Source organism: Somniosus microcephalus, unplaced genomic scaffold (genome assembly GCF_052327205.1).
Source record: "Somniosus microcephalus isolate GS21.2 unplaced genomic scaffold, FLI_Smic_1.0 unresolved_chr7, whole genome shotgun sequence".
NCBI lineage: Eukaryota > Metazoa > Chordata > Chondrichthyes > Squaliformes > Somniosidae > Somniosus > Somniosus microcephalus.
In genome coordinates, this window is record NW_028225185.1 from 6,090,247 (window position 1) to 6,105,813 (window position 15,567).

At 53.0% G+C, this 15,567-nt stretch overlaps 1 protein-coding gene across 1 annotated transcript in view; it reads right to left on the reverse strand.

Moving 5' to 3' along the window:
- The window catches only part of LOC147086427 (otoancorin-like), a 66,204-nt gene that overhangs the window by 21,717 nt on the left and 28,920 nt on the right, over positions 1–15,567 (reverse strand). Inside the window, exons 12-14 of the mRNA XM_085978248.1 lie at positions 15,130–15,238; positions 12,151–12,372; positions 4,241–4,408 (exon numbers count right to left, since the gene is read on the reverse strand). Of these exons, the coding sequence (XP_085834374.1) occupies positions 4,241–4,408; positions 12,151–12,372; positions 15,130–15,238 (499 nt within the window). The remainder of the gene's footprint in view (positions 1–4,240; positions 4,409–12,150; positions 12,373–15,129; positions 15,239–15,567) is intronic.

Here is a 15,567-nt window from a genome sequence, read left to right on the forward strand (position 1 = left end):
GCACCCCCGACAGTGAGCATGTCACATCAAGACTCCGACTTGTGTCAGCTCTGGTGCAGTATGTAGCACTCTTGGTTACGAGACCCACTCGAGAGAAACCTCAGCGCATTATCCAGGCCGGCACTCCCAGGGACGTACTGAGGGAGCGCCGCACTGTCGGAGGGGCAGTACTGAGGGAGCGCCGCACTGTCGGAAGGGCGGTACTGAGGGAGCGCCACACTGTCGGAAGGGCAGTACTGAGGGAGCGCCGCACTGTTGGAGGGGCAGTACTGAGGGAGTGCCGCACTGTCGGAGGGGCAGTACTGAGGGAGTGCCGCACTGTCGGAGGGGCGGTACTGAGGGAGCGCCGCACTGTCGGAAGGGCAGTACTGAGCGAGCGCCACACTGTTGGAGGGGCAGTACTGAGGGAGTGCCGCACTGTCGGAGGGGCGGTACTGAGGGAGCGCCGCACTGTCGGAGAGGCAGTACTGAGGGAGCATCGCACTGTCGGAGGGGCAGTACTGAGGGAGCGCCGCACTGTCGGAGGGGTAGTACTGAGGGAGCGCCGCACTGTCGGAGGGGCGGTACTGAGGGAGCGCCGCATTGTCGGAGGGGCTGTACTGAGGGAGCGCCGCACTGTCGGAGAAGCAGTACTGAGGGAGCGCCGCACTGTTGGAGGGGCAGTACTGAGGGAGCACCGCACTGTCGGAGGGGCAGTACTGAGGGAGCGCCGCACTGTCGGGGGGGCAGTACTGAGGGAGCGCCGCACTGTTGCAGGGGAAGTACTGAGGGAGCGCTGCACTGTCGGAGGGGCAGTACTGAGGGAGCGCCGCACTTTCGGAGGGGCATTACTGAGGGAGTGCAGCACTGTCGGAGGGGCAGTGCTGAGGGAGTGCCGCACTGTCGGAGGGGCAGTACTGAGGGAGTGCAGCACTGTCGGAAGGGCAGTACTGAGGGAGCGCCGCACTGTTGGAGGGGCAGTACTGAGGGAGCGCCGCACTGTCGGAGGGGCAGTACTGAGGGAACGCCGCACTGTTGCAGGGGAAGTACTGAGGGAGCGCTGCACTGTTGCAGGGGAAGTACTGAGGGAGCGCTGCACTGTCGGAGGGGCGGTACTGAGGGAGTGCAGCACTGTCGGAGGGGCAGTACTGAGGGAGCGCCGCACTGTTGGAGGGGCAGTACTGAGGGAGTGCAGCACTGTCGGAGGGGCAGTACTGAGGGAGTACCGCACTGTCGGAGGGGCAGCCACTGAGGGAGCGCCGCACTGTCGGATTGCCATCTTTCAGATGAGACGTTAACCTGACCTACATTGGTTCACCGTCTGACAATGGCTCAATGTAAAAACTCTCATCCTTGTTTTCAAATCCTTCCATGGCATCCCCCCTCCCTATCTCTGTAACCTCCTCCAACCCCACAACCCTCCAAGATCTCTGTGCTCCTCCAATTCCGGCCTCTCGAGCATCCCCCGATTTCCATCGCTCCACCATTGGCGGCCGTGCCTTCAGCCGCCTGGGCCCCGAGCTCTGGAATTCCCTCCCTAAACCTCTCCGCCTCTCTCTCCTCCTTTAAGACGCTCCTTAAAACCGCCCCCTTTGACCCAGCTTTTGTTCACTTCACACAGAATCACAGAAACCCCACAGTGCAGACAGAGGCCATTTCGGCCCATCAAGCCTGCACCGACACATATCCCACCCTATCCCCGTAACCCCACGTATTTAATCCCCCTAACACTAAGGGTCGATTTTATCATAGCCAATCAACCTAACCCGCACATCTTTGGACTGTGGGAGGAAACCGGAGCACCCGGAGGAAACCCACGCAAACACGGGGAGAATGTGCAAACTCCACACAGATAGTCACCCGAGGCCGGATTCGAACCCGGGTCCCTGGTGCTGTGAGGCAACAGTGCTAACCACTATGCCACCGTGCTGCCACTTGTCCCAATATCTCCTGATGTGGCTCGGTGTCAAATTTTGTCTTATTCACGCTCCTGTGAAGCGCCTTGGAACGTTTTACTACGTTAAAGGTGCTATATAAATCTAGGTTGTTGTATCTAACCCGTGCTGTACCTGCCCTGGGAGTGTTTGATGGGGACAGTGTAGAGGGAGCTTTACTCTGTATCTAACCCGTGCTGTACCTGTCCTGGGAGTGTTTGATGGGACAGTGTAGAGGGAGCTTTACTCTGTATCTAACCCGTGCTGTACCTGCCCCGGGAGTGTTTGATGGGACAGTGTAGAGGGAGCTTTACTCTGTATCTAACCTGTGCTGTACCTGCCCTGGGAGTGTTTGATGGGACAGTGTAGAGGGAGCTTTACTCTGGGTCTTTTTCCGAGTGGCAGGCAGTGACTAGTGGGGTACCGCAGGGATCGGTCCTTGGACCCCAGCTATTCACAATATATATTAATGATCTAGACAAGGGAATTAGATGTAATATTTCCAAATTTGCAGACGACACAAAGCTGGGTGGGCGTGTGTGCTGTGAGGCGGATGCTGAGAAACTCCAGGATGATTTGGACAGGTTGGGTGATTGGGCAAAAGCATGGCAGATGCAATTTAACGTGGATAAATGTGAGGTTATCCACTTTGGTGGCAAAAACAGGAAGGCAGATTATTATCTGAATGGCAATAGTTTGGGAGAAGGGGGAGTGCAACGAGACCTGGGTGTCCTTGTGCACCAGTCGCTGAAGGTAAGCATGCAGGTGCAGCAGGCGGTTAAGAAGGCAAATGGTATGTTGGCCTTCGTAGCGAGAGAGTTTGAATACAGGAACAAGGATGTCTTGCTGCAGCTGTACAGGGCCTTGGTGAGAACACACCTTGAGTATTGTGTGCAGTTCTGGTCGCCTTATCTGAGGAAGGATGTTCTTGCCATGGAAGGAGTTCAGCGAAGATTCACCAGGCTGATACCTGGGATGGCAGGAATGACGTATGAGGAGAGATTGGGATGATTAGGCTTGTATTCGCTGGAGTTTAGAAGAATGAGAGGGGATCTCATTGAAACTTATAAAATTCTGACAGACTGGACAGACTAGATGCAGGAAGGATGTTCCCCATGGTCGGGGAGTCCAGAACCAGGGGTCACAGTCTAAGGATAAGGGGTAAGCCATTTAGGACTCAGATGAGGAGGAATTTCTTCACCCAGAGAGTGGTGAACCTGTGGAATTCTCTACCACAGAAGGCAGTAGAGGCCAATTCATTAAATATATTCAAGAAGGAGTTGGATATATTTCTCAAGGCTAAAGGGATCAAGGGGTATGGGGATAAAGCAGGGACCGGGTACTGAAATTGAATGATCAGCCATGATCGCATTGAATGGCGGAGAAGGCTCAAGGGGCCGAATGGCCTACACCTGCTCCTATTTTCTATGTATGTTTCTGTTTCTATGTATCTAACCCATGCTGTACCTGCCCTGGGAGTGTTTGACGGAACAGTGTAGAAGGGGCTTTACTCTGTATCTAACCCGTGCTGTACCTGCCCTGGGAGTGTTTGATGGGACAGTGTAGAGGGAGCTTAACTCTGTATCTAACCCGTGCTGTACCTGCCCTGGGAGTGTTTGATGGGACAGTGTAGAAGGGGCTTTACTCTGTATCTAACCCGTGCTGTACCTGCCCTGGGAGTATTTGACGGGACAGTGTAGCGGGAGCTTTACTCTGTATCTAACCCATGCTGTACCTGCCTTGGGAGTGTTTGATGGGACAGTGTAGAGGGAGCTTTACTCTGTATCTAACCTGTGCTGTACCTGCCCTGGGAGTGTTTGACGGAACAGTGTAGAGGGAGCTTTACTCTGTATCTAACCCGTGCTGTACCTGCACCTAGGAGTGTTTGATGGGACAGTGTAGAAGGGGGTTTACTCTGTATCTAACCCATGCTGTACCTGCCCTGGGAGTGTTTGATGGGACAGTGTAGAGGGAGCTTTACTCTGTATCTAACCCATGCTGTACCTGCCCTGGGAGTGATTGATGGGACAGTGTAGAGGGAGCTTTACTCTGTATCTAACCCGTGCTGTACCTGCCCTGGGAGTGTTTGGTGGGACAGTGTAGAGGGAGCTTTACTCTGTATCTAACCCATGCTGTACCTGCCCTGGGAGTGATTGATGGGACAGTGTAGAGGGAGCTTTACTCTGTATCTAACCCGTGCTGTACCTGCCCTGGGAGTGTTTGATGGGACAGTGCAGAGGGAGCTTTACTCTGTATCTAACCCGTGCTGTACCTGCCCTGGGAGTGTTTGACGGGACAGTGTAGCGGTTAAATGATATAAACTTTACCGTATCCACGATGGTCTTTCTCTGAAAGGCTGACAGCTCATTCGCCCGCTCCTGAAGACCAGTCTGGAGAGCCTGCAGGATCTGCTCCCCACTCAGATTGCGGAGTGCATTGCTGGGCACCCCCTTGATCAGGTTCCCCATCTTTATCAAATCCCAACTGGAGGAGATCTGTCGGAGAGGTAGGAGAGAAGGAGTAGTGGAGAAATGAAGGGATAAGGATGCAATTACACACAATGTACAGCACAGAAACAGGCCATTCGGCCCAACTGGCACGTGCCGGTGTTTATTCCCCACACCAGCCTCCTCCCACCCCTCTTCATCTCCCCCCATCAACACCAGCCTCCTCCCACCCCTCTTCATCTCCCCCCATCAACACCAGCCTCCTCCCACCCCTCTTCATCTCACCCCATCAACACCAGCCTCCTCCCACCCCTCTTCATCGCACCCCATCAACACCAGCCTCCTCCCACCCCTCTTCATCTCACCCCATCAACACCAGCCTCCTCCCACCCCTCTTCATCTCACCCCATCAACACCAGCCTCCTCCCACCCTTCTTCATCTCACCCCATCCACACCAGCCTCCTCCCACCCCTCTTCATCTCACCCCATCCACACCAGCCTCCTCCCACCCCTCTTCAACTCCTCCCATCAACACCAGCCTCCTCCCACCCCGCTTCATCTCACCCCATCAACACCAGCCTCCTCCCACCCCTCTTCATCTCACCCCATCAACCCCAGCCTCCTCCCACCCCTCTTCATCTCCCCCCATCAACACCAGCCTCCTCCCACCCCTCTCCATCTCACCCTATCAATACCAGCCTCCTCCCACCCCTCTTCATCTCACCCCATCAACACCAGCCTCCTCCCACCTCTCACCCCATCAACGCCAGCCTCCTCCCACCCCTCTTCATCTCCCCCCATCAACACCAGCCTCCTCCCACCCCTCTTCATCTCACCCCATCAACACCAGCCTCCTCCCACCCCTCTTCATCGCACCCCATCAACACCAGCCTCCTCCCACCCCTCTTCATCTCCCCCCATCAACACCAGCCTCCTCCCACCCCTCTCCATCTCACCCTATCAATACCAGCCTCCTCCCACCCCTCTTCATCTCACGCCATCAACACCAGCCTCCTCCCACCCCTCTTCATCTCACCCCATCAACACCAGCCTCCTCCCACCCCTCTTCATCTCACCCCATCAACACCAGCCTCCACCCACCCCTCTTCATCTCACCCCATCAACACCAGCCTCCTCTCACCCCTCTTCATCTCCCCCCATCAACACCAGCCTCCTCCCACCCCTCTTCATCTCACCCCATCAACACCAGCCTCCACTCACCCCTCTTCATCTCACCCCATCAACACCAGCCTCCTCCCACCCCTCTTCATCTCACCCCATCAACACCAGCCTCCTCCCACCCCTCTTCATCTCACCCCATCAACACCAGCCTCCTCCCACCCCTCTTCATCTCACCCCATCAACACCAGCCTCCTCCCGCCCCTCTTCATCTCACCCCATCAACACCAGCCTCCTCCCACCCCTCTTCATCTCCCCCCATCAACACCAGCCTCCTCCCACCCCTCTTCATCTCACCCCATCAACACCAGCCTCCTCCCACCCCTGTTCATCTCACCCCATCAACACCAGCCTCCTCCCACCCCTCTTCATCTCACCCCATCAACACCAGCCTCCTCCTGTATTGATTTGTATGTGGGTTCAATGACGACACATTCATGAAAGAGAATGTCTTTTTATCTAAAGTATGTTCAACTCTGTTAACAGCATTACAGGAGACACCATCTTCGAGATCCATCTAAAACGAAACCAAAACTAAACTGCTTGTCTCTCACATGCCCTCTGCTGGTCAGGCATAAATAATCAATCAGGCAAATATGCTGGTAAGGCATAAATAATCAAACAGGCAAATACCATCACTATTTGCTGATATCATTACATCTCCCTTTCTTAAAACAAAAGTATTTTACTTTTATCTAACAACATGTTTTCTTTGTATTACTCTGCATTATAACTGTAACACTTAATGAACTAACATTATCATTATCAAGGTTTTTTAACCTTGTTTTGTGTGTTCACATGAAATATGTAAATACACTAGAACTTGAAGAAAGAATAAGATAACATTACTTCGTTCTATAACAAGAGTCCTTAAATTTGCTCAATGAGTCTCTCAGGAGGCTTCACGCGTCTTGAGGATTTTCTGATTGATTGTCCTTGAATCTGAGTTGTTGCCTCAGATGATGATTTCTCAGCTGTGTGATCAGGTTGTTCAACAGTATCAGTCTTTTGACCTGCTGTGTGATCAGGTTGTTCAACAGTATCAGTCTTTTGACTTGCTGTGGCTGGTCCCATGAGAAGATCTCGACGATTTCTTCTCAGAACAGCACCCTCATCTGTCTGAATGGTGTATGATCTTGGTTGAACTTCACTCAGGACAGTTCCCTTCTGAGTCCATATGTTTGTTTTGTCTTTGAACCTTACTTGGTCACCAGTGTGGAGTTCAGGTAGGTTTTGTGTTCCTCTGTCATAGTAGTACTTTTGCTTTTCTTTCTGTTGTTCTTTGAACTTCCTCACTTTCTCCCCCTCTTTTGTTTTCAGGAGGTTCTCCGGGATGGGCAGGTTTGACCTTAGCAGACGTCCCATAAGGAGTTGGGCTGGTGACATACCACACTCGAGCGGCGTTGTGCGGTATACAAGCATGCTCTGGTAGAAGTCAGTTCCACTGTCTTTTGCCTTGTACATCAGTCTTTTCACTGTCTGGACCGATTTTACCACTAGTCCATTGGACTGTGGAAAGTGAGGACTTGACGCTGTGTGGACAAAGTCCCACTCTTTGGCAAAGTGTCGGAAACTTGCATTGTAAAACTGGGGTCCGTTGTCTGTGAAGACCTCGCTTGCCACGCCATGTCTGGAGAATATGGCTTTCATACATGTTATCACAGCATCTGCAGGGTGGTGTACAGTCTACAAACCTCTGGATACAGGGAGTAATAGTCTGTGACTACAAGATAGTCCTTCCCTTGACATACGAATAGGTCAGCGCCTACCTTCTGGTAAGGTCTGTCTGGCGCTGGGTGTGGCTTTAGTGGTTCTACCGGATTGCTTGCTCGATATTTCAGGCATATTGTGCAGTTTGACACCTCATTTGTCACATCTTGGTTGATTCGTGGCCAGTACATCACCTCTCGTGCTCTTTTCTTACACTTTTCGATTCCCAGATGTCCTCCATGTATCCTTTTTAGCATCTCTTTTCTCAGACTCTTTGGGATAACTATTTTACTTCCTTTGCAGATGATGTCTTCGACCACTGATAGTTCCGCCCTGCAGTTCCAGTACTCTGCCATGTCAGGTGAGCAGTCTTGCTTCATGTTGGGCCATCCATCCAAGATGCTTTTCCTCAGTCATCTCATTGTTTCATCTTTGTTTGTCTCAGTCTTTATGAGCTCCATTTTTGCATCTGCTATGGGCAGTGCACTTGTGATCATGTCCACGTAGGCGTTCACTTTTTCATCCATTTTGGTGTTTGCGGGCTCACTTGGGTCAACAGCTCTGGACAACGTGTCTGCTGTATACATCAGCTTACCCGGTGTGTACGCAACATTCAGTGTATAGCGTTGCAGCCTGATCATCATTCTTTGTATTCTAAGCAGACAGCTATTTAGTGGCTTTTGGAACAATGCAATCAAGGGCTTATGGTCAGTCTCTACACTGATTGCTTGTCCTGCCACAAACTGGTGAAATCTTTCACAGGCGTATGTGATGCTGAGCAGCTCCTTTTCTAATTGAGCATATCGCGTCTCCGCGTCTGTCATTGAGCGCGATGCATATGCAATAGGTTGCCAGTAGTCATATTTTTGCAGAAGAACGGCACCGAGCCCACTCTGTGATGCATCTGATATCTTGATGGGTCTCGCTGGGTCATAAAACCTCAGAACTGGTTCCTCTGTGAGCAGTTTCTTTAGATCGCTCCATGACTTCTCATGCTCAAGATTCCATTCCCATTCTATGTTCTTTTCAGTTAGTCGTCTCAGTGGCGCCATCTTTTCTGAGAGGTTGGATATGAATTTACCCATGTAGTTGATCATTCCATTAAACCTCTGCACGTCCTTTTTGCATTGTGGCTTTGACATATTCTCAATGGCGGACACCTTTCTGGGATCTGGTCTGATGCCCTCACTGCTAAGGATATCTCCCACGAATGTCAGTTCTGTCACCCCGAGCTGGCATTTCTCTCTATTCAGCTTCAGGTTTGTTTTCCTTGTTGCTTCCAGCACTTTTTTCAGTCTCTCGTCATGCTCAGTTCTTGTGGTTCCCCATACTATGATGTCATCCATTGATGTATCAACTCCTTCCAGGTGCTCATAGATCATATGGATAGTTTTGTGATACACTTCAGGAGCTGAGGCAATGCCAAATGGTAACCTTAGGAATCTGTATCTGCCAAATGGACTGTTGAACGTGCACAGTCTTGAACTTGCCTCATCCAGCTTCATCTGCCAAAATCCTGATGATGCATCTAACTTGCTGAAATACTTTGCATTTGCAAACTGTGACATGATTTCCTCACGTGTAGGAAGCTTGAAGTGCTCTCTCTTTATTGCTCTGTTTAGATCTCTTGGATCCAGGCAAATTCTGAGCTTTCCATTCTTTTTGTCCACAACGACGAGGGAACTCACCCACTCAGTTGGCTCATCTATCTTCCGAATCACGTTCAGGCTTTCCATCCTGTCCAACTCTGCCTTCAGTTGCTTTTGAAGAGCAAACGGAACTTTTCTGCATGGATGTATGACCGTTGGTATACTTTTATCTACTCTGATCGTGTGTTCTCCTGGAAGGCAGCCTAGACCCTGAAATAGGTCGTTGTACTCTTTCATGAGTTCATCATAGACTGTCTCTCCTTCGCTTTCCACAACGAGGACTCTCTTTACCAGGTTCAGTCTCTCACAGGCTATTAAACCTAGTATGGCCTGCACATCCTTTGGCACCACGATTAATGCTAGCATGAGCTCTCTGTCCTTGTGTGTCACTTTGACAATGCATCTTCCTTTCACTGGTATATCAGTACCTGAGTATCCTGTCACTTTCACTTTTATTCCATGTATCTTTGGTCTGGGTCTAATTTTCTTAAAATCAGTCTCTGATATCACATTAACTTGTGCTCCAGTATCCAATTTAAATGGAATGTGTATGTCATTCACTTTTAGTGTCAACATCCAGTCTCTTTTTTCTTTTTTGTTTTCAGACACAACATCTACATAGAACTCCTCTATCTCGCTTTCATCTACTGTATGGACCTTGCTTTGTTGCGCTTGGTTCTTACAGCAACGGGCATAATGGTTGTTTTTGTTGCAACTATTGCATGTTTTACCATATGCTGGACACTTTTTTGGTGGATGCTGTGTACCGCATCGACTACATGACTTTCGATTGCCCCTTTCATTTTTGTTCGCTGGCCACGCCTCTTTTTTCACATTGGCGCTCTTTTTGTTAAACGGTTTGTGTCCGTTCTTTCTCACTGCATCCACGTTGCAGCTACTGTCACTGAACAGCTCCTTTGCCTGCGACTTCACAGTCTCTGTAGCCCTACACAGTGCTATGGCTTTTCCCAGGTCTAGATCTTGCTCTCTTAGCAGTCTTTCCCTTAGACCATTATCTGGAATACCACACACCAGTCTGTCTTTTATCAGCGAGTCTGTCAGTCCCCCAAATTCACACGTTTTGCTTCGGTTTCTCAGTTCAGTCACATACTGATCAATAGTCTCACCCGTTTTCTGTACACATGTGAAAAATCTGTGCCTCTCAAACATCACGTTACGTTTAGGTATGCAGTGGGCCTGAAACTGTTCCGTTATTTTATCCAACTTCATTTTGTCTCCATCAGCAGCGAATGTGAAGTTATTATACACCTCCAGCGCTTCATCACCCACGACATGTAAGAACACTGACGCTTTCATTTTATCACTTTTCTCGTCAGCTCCGATTGCCGCTAAATACCACTCCAAATGTTGTTTGAATCTCCTCCAACTTTCAGCCACATTACCTGTCAACTGAAGCTTCGCCGGTGGGTGTAATCCTACCATTTTTTCACTTCGTTAGCTATTCTCCAATGGTAAGTAACGATGTTCTCTTTTGGCTTGCTAATATGTGGAGAGCTGATTTAACTTCAGATTTTTCATCTTCATCTCTTTCAATCACTTCTGACACCATGTATTGATTTCTATGTGGGTTCAATGACGACACATTCATGAAAGAGAATGTCTTTTTATCTAAAGTATGTTCAACTCTGTTAACAGCATTACAGGAGACACCATCTTAGAGATCCATCTAAAACGAAACCAAAACTAAACTGCTTGTCTCTCACATGCCCTCTGCTGGTCAGACATAAATAATCAATCAGGCAAATATGCTGGTAAGGCATAAATAATCAAACAGGCAAATACCATCACTATTTGCTGATATCTACACCTCCCACCCCTCTTCATCTCCCCCCATCAACACCAGCCTCCTCCCACCCCTCTTCATCTCACCCCATCAACACCAGCCTCCTGCCACCCCTCTTCATCTCTCCCATCAACACCAGCCTCCTCCCACCCCTCTTCATCTCACCCCATCAACACCAGCCTCCTCCCACCCCTCTTCATCTCACCCCATCAACACCAGCCTCCTCCCACCCCTCTTCATCTCACCCCATCAACACCAGCCTCCTCCCACCCCTCTTCATCTCACCCCATCAACACCAGCCTCCTCCCACCCCTCTTCATCTCCCCCATCAACACCAGCCTCCTCCCACCCCTCTTCATTTCACCCCATCAACACCAGCCTCCTCCCACCCCTCTTCATCTCACCCCATCAACACCAGCCTCCTCCCACCCCTCTTCATCTCACCCCATCAACACCAGCCTCCTCCCACCCCTCTTCATCTCACCCCATCCACACCAGCCTCCTCCCACCCCTCTTCATCTCACCCCATCAACACCAGCCTCCTCCCACCCCTCTGCATCTCACCCCATCAACACCAGCCTCCTCACACCCCTCTTCATCTCACCCCATCAACACCAGCCTCCTCCCACCCGTCTTCATCTCACCCCATCAACACCAGCCTCCTCCCACCCCTCTTCATCTCACCCCATCAACACCAGCCTCCTCCCACCCCTCTTCATCTCACCCCATCGACACCAGCCTCCTCCCACCCCTCTTCATCTCACCCCATCAACACCAGCCTCCTCCCACCCCTCTTCATCTCACCCCATCAACACCAGCCTCCTCCCACCCCTCTTCATCTCACCCCATCAACACCAGCCTCCTCCCACCCCTCTTCATCTCACCCCATCAACACCAGCCTCCTCCCACCCCTCTCCATCTCACCCTATCACCATATCCTTCTATTCCTTTCTCCCTCATGTGTTTATCCAGCTTCCCCTTAAATGCATCGATACTATTCGCCTCAACCACTCCCTGTGGTAGCGAGTTCCACATTCTCACCACTCTCTGGGGAAAGACGTTTCTCCTGAATTCCCTATTGGATTTATTAGTGACTGTCTTCTATTGAGGGCCCCTAGTTCTGGTCTCCCCCACAAGTGGAAACATCTTCTCTACGTCTACCCTATCGAACCCTTTCATAATCTTAAAGACCTCGATCAGGTCACCCCTCAGCCTTCTCTTTTCTGGAGAAGAGAGCCCCAGCCTGATCAGTCTCTAATCAGCTTCAAAAAAAGTACTTCATTGGTTTTAAAGCGATTTGGGACGTCCTGAAGTGGTGAAAGGCAAGACTTTCTTTCTCCCCTTCCCCCTCCCCCTGCCCGCGGTTTGAATTGCGATCAATAAACACGGATTTCCGTTCACTCGGTGTACGGCCGACTGTCCGCACGGGACACCTTCCACCACTCACCTGGCCTCCGGCCTTCAGGAACTTCCCAACCAGTAGCCTGGACTGACCGTCGGTCCAGCCCGGCCATCGGCCCAGCTCGGAGACGCTGTCCCGGACATCCTGGTCGCTGATGTTGGCGAGCTGGGTGCTGGAGAGGGCCGAGGCTGCAGGCCCCAGCTCCCTGAGGATTTCTTTGTCCAGGGGCTTCCCAATCGTCAACGCCTGGACCAGCATCGCAAGGTTCTGGAACCCAACAACATCACATCAAGTCAAGCCGCCACTCTCTTACTCGCCGGTCTGACCTCCACCAGCCCCACAACCCTCCCTATCTCTTTAACCCGCTCCAGCCCCTATACACCCTCCCTATCTCTGTAACCTCCTCCAGCCCCTACACCCCTCCCTATCTCTGTAACCTCCTCCAGCCCCCTACACCCCTCCCTATCTCTGTAACCCCCTCCAGCCCCTACACCCCTCCCTATCTCTGTAACCCCCTCCAGCCCCTACACCCCTCCCCATCTCTGTAACCTCCTCCAGCCCTACACCCCTCCCCATCTCTGTAACCCCCTGCAGCCCCTACACCCCTCCCCATCTCTGTAACCTCCTCCAGCCCCTACACCCCTCCCTATCTCTGTAACCTCCTCCAGCCCCTACACCCCTCCCCATCACTGTAACCTCCTCCAGCCCCTACACCCCTCCCTATCTCTGTAACCTCCTCCAGCCCCTACACCCCTCCCCATCACTGTAACCTCCTCCAGCCCCTACACCCCTCCCTATCTCTGTAACCTCCTCCAGCCCCTACACCCCTCCCTATCTCTGTAACCTCCTCCAGCCCCTACACCCGTCCCTATCTCTGTAACCTCCTCCGGCCCTAAACCCCTCCCTATCTCTGTCACCTCCTCCAGCCCCTACACCCCTCCCCATCTCTGTAACCTCCTCCAGCCCCTACACCCCTCCCTATCTCTGTAACCTCCTCCAGCCCCTACACCCCTCCCTATCTCTGTAACCTCCTCCGGCTCCACAACCCTCCGAGATCTCTGCGCTCCTCCAATTCTGGCCTCTCGCGCATCCCCCGATTCCCATCGCTTCACCATTGGCGGCCGTGCCTTCAGCTGCCTGGGCCCCGAGCTCTGGAATTCCCTCCCTAAACCTCTCCGCCTCTCTCCCCTCCTTTAAGACGCTCCTTAAAACCGACCCCTTTGACCCAGCTTTTGGTCACCTGTCCTAATATCTCTGTAGTATGTGGCTCGGTGTTTGATAATCGCTCCTGTGAACGTTTTACTACGTTAAAGGCACTATAAAAATACAAGTTGTTTCTGTAGTTACCGTTTGTGGCAGCTTGCTGTGCGCAATTTGGCTGCCATTGTTACCTACCAGCCAGTGGCTCAGTGGGCAGCACCCTCACCTCTGAGTTAGAAGGTCGAGGGTTCGAGTCCCACTCCAGAGACTTGAGCACAAAATCCAGGCCGACGCTCCCAGTGCAGTACTGAGGGAGCCCCGCACTGTCGGAGGGGCGGTACTGAGGGAGCGCCGCACTGTCGGAGGGGCAGCACTGAGGGAGCGCCGCACTGTCGGAGGGGCAGTACTGAGGGAGCGCCGCACTGTCGGAGGGGCAGCACTGAGGGAGCGCCGCACTGTCGGAGGGGCAGTACTGAGGGAGCGCCGCACTGTCGGAGGGGCAGCACTGAGGGAGCGCCGCACTGTCGGAGGGGCAGTACTGAGGGAGCGCCGCACTGTCGGAGAGGCGGTACTGAGGGAGCGCCGCACTGTCGGAGGGGCAGTACTGAGGGAGCGCCGCACTGTCGGAGGGGCGGTACTGAGGGAGCGCCGCACTGTCGGAGGGGCAGCACTGAGGGAGCGCCGCACTGTCGGAGGGGCGGTACTGAGGGAGCGCCGCACTGTCGGAGGGGCAGCACTGAGGGAGCGCCGCACTGTCGGAGGGGCGGTACTGAGGGAGCGCCGCACTGTCGGAGGGGCGGTACTGAGGGAGCGCCGCACTGTCGGAGGGGCAGTACTGAGGGAGCGCCGCACTGTCGGAGGGACAGTACTGAGGGAGCGCCGCACTGTCGGGGCGGCAGTACTGAGGGAGCGCCGCACTGTCGGAGGGGCAGTACTGAGGGAGCGCCGCACTGTCGGAGGGGCGGTACTGAGGGAGCGCCGCACTGTCGGAGGGGCAGCACTGAGGGAGCGCCGCACTGTCGGAGGGGCGGTACTGAGGGAGCGCCGCACTGTCGGAGGGGCGGTACTGAGGGAGCGCCGCACTGTCGGAGGGGCAGTACTGAGGGAGCGCCGCACTGTCGGAGGGACAGTACTGAGGGAGCGCCGCACTGTCGGGGCGGCAGTACTGAGGGAGAGCCGCACTGTCGGAGGGGCAGTACTGAGGGAGCACCACTCTGTTGGAGGGGCGGTAATGAGGGAGCGCCGCACTGTCGGAGGGGCAGTACTGAAGGAGGGCTGCACTGTCGGAGGGGCAGTACTGAGGGAGCGCCGCACTGTCGGAGGGGCAGTACTGAGGGAGCGCCGCACTGTCGGAGGGGCAGTACTGAGGGAGCGCCGCACTGTCTGAGATGCCGTCTTTCGGATGAGATGTTAAACCGAGGCCCCGTCTGCCCTCTCAGGTGGACGTAAAAGATCCCACGGCCACTATTGGAAGAAGAGCAGCGGGGAGTTCTCCCCGGTGTCCTGGAGCCAATATTTATCCCTCAACCAACATAACTAAAACAGATGATCCGGTCATTATCACATTGCTGTTTGTGGGAGCTTGCTGTGCGCAAATTGGCTGCCGCATTTCCCACATTACAACAGTGACCACACTTCAAAAAAAGTACTTCATTGGCTGTAAAGCGCTTTGGGACGTCCTGAGGTGGTGAACAACACTTCAAAAACTGGCTCTGTAGCAGTCTGGGATGCTCCGAGACGTTATATAAACGCGAGTTTGTTCTTTCCTATAAGCCTTTGCTCTGACAACCCGGGGGGTTTTTTTGTGTTTTTTTTTAATTTCACCTTGCGTGCTTCCTCGTTCCCACAGGACTTCAGGAGGTTGAAAAGCGGCGCCGCGCTGCCGTTGCCGAGGGATGCAATGTCGTCGTAAAAACAGGCCAACACTCCCAGGCTGAAACACAAGGAATCAGGATCACAGCTCAAAACCCAATCTCGGCCCAATCCCGTGGGTGTTTCCGGGGTTGATTATCACTTGGCCCTGCCTCCTGCATCGTGTCAACCATTAACGTGAGTAAATACTTGGCGAGTCCCTCACTCGCCATCGGGCTGCATTTATACCCAGTGGGTCTCTCTCACCTCCAAGTCAGAAGGTCGTGGGTTCGAGCCCCACTCCACAGATTCGAGCACATAATCCAGGCCGACACTCCCAGTGCCAGTACTGAGGGAGCGCCGCACTGTCGGAGGGGCGGTACTGAGGGAGCGCCGCACTGTCGGAGGGGC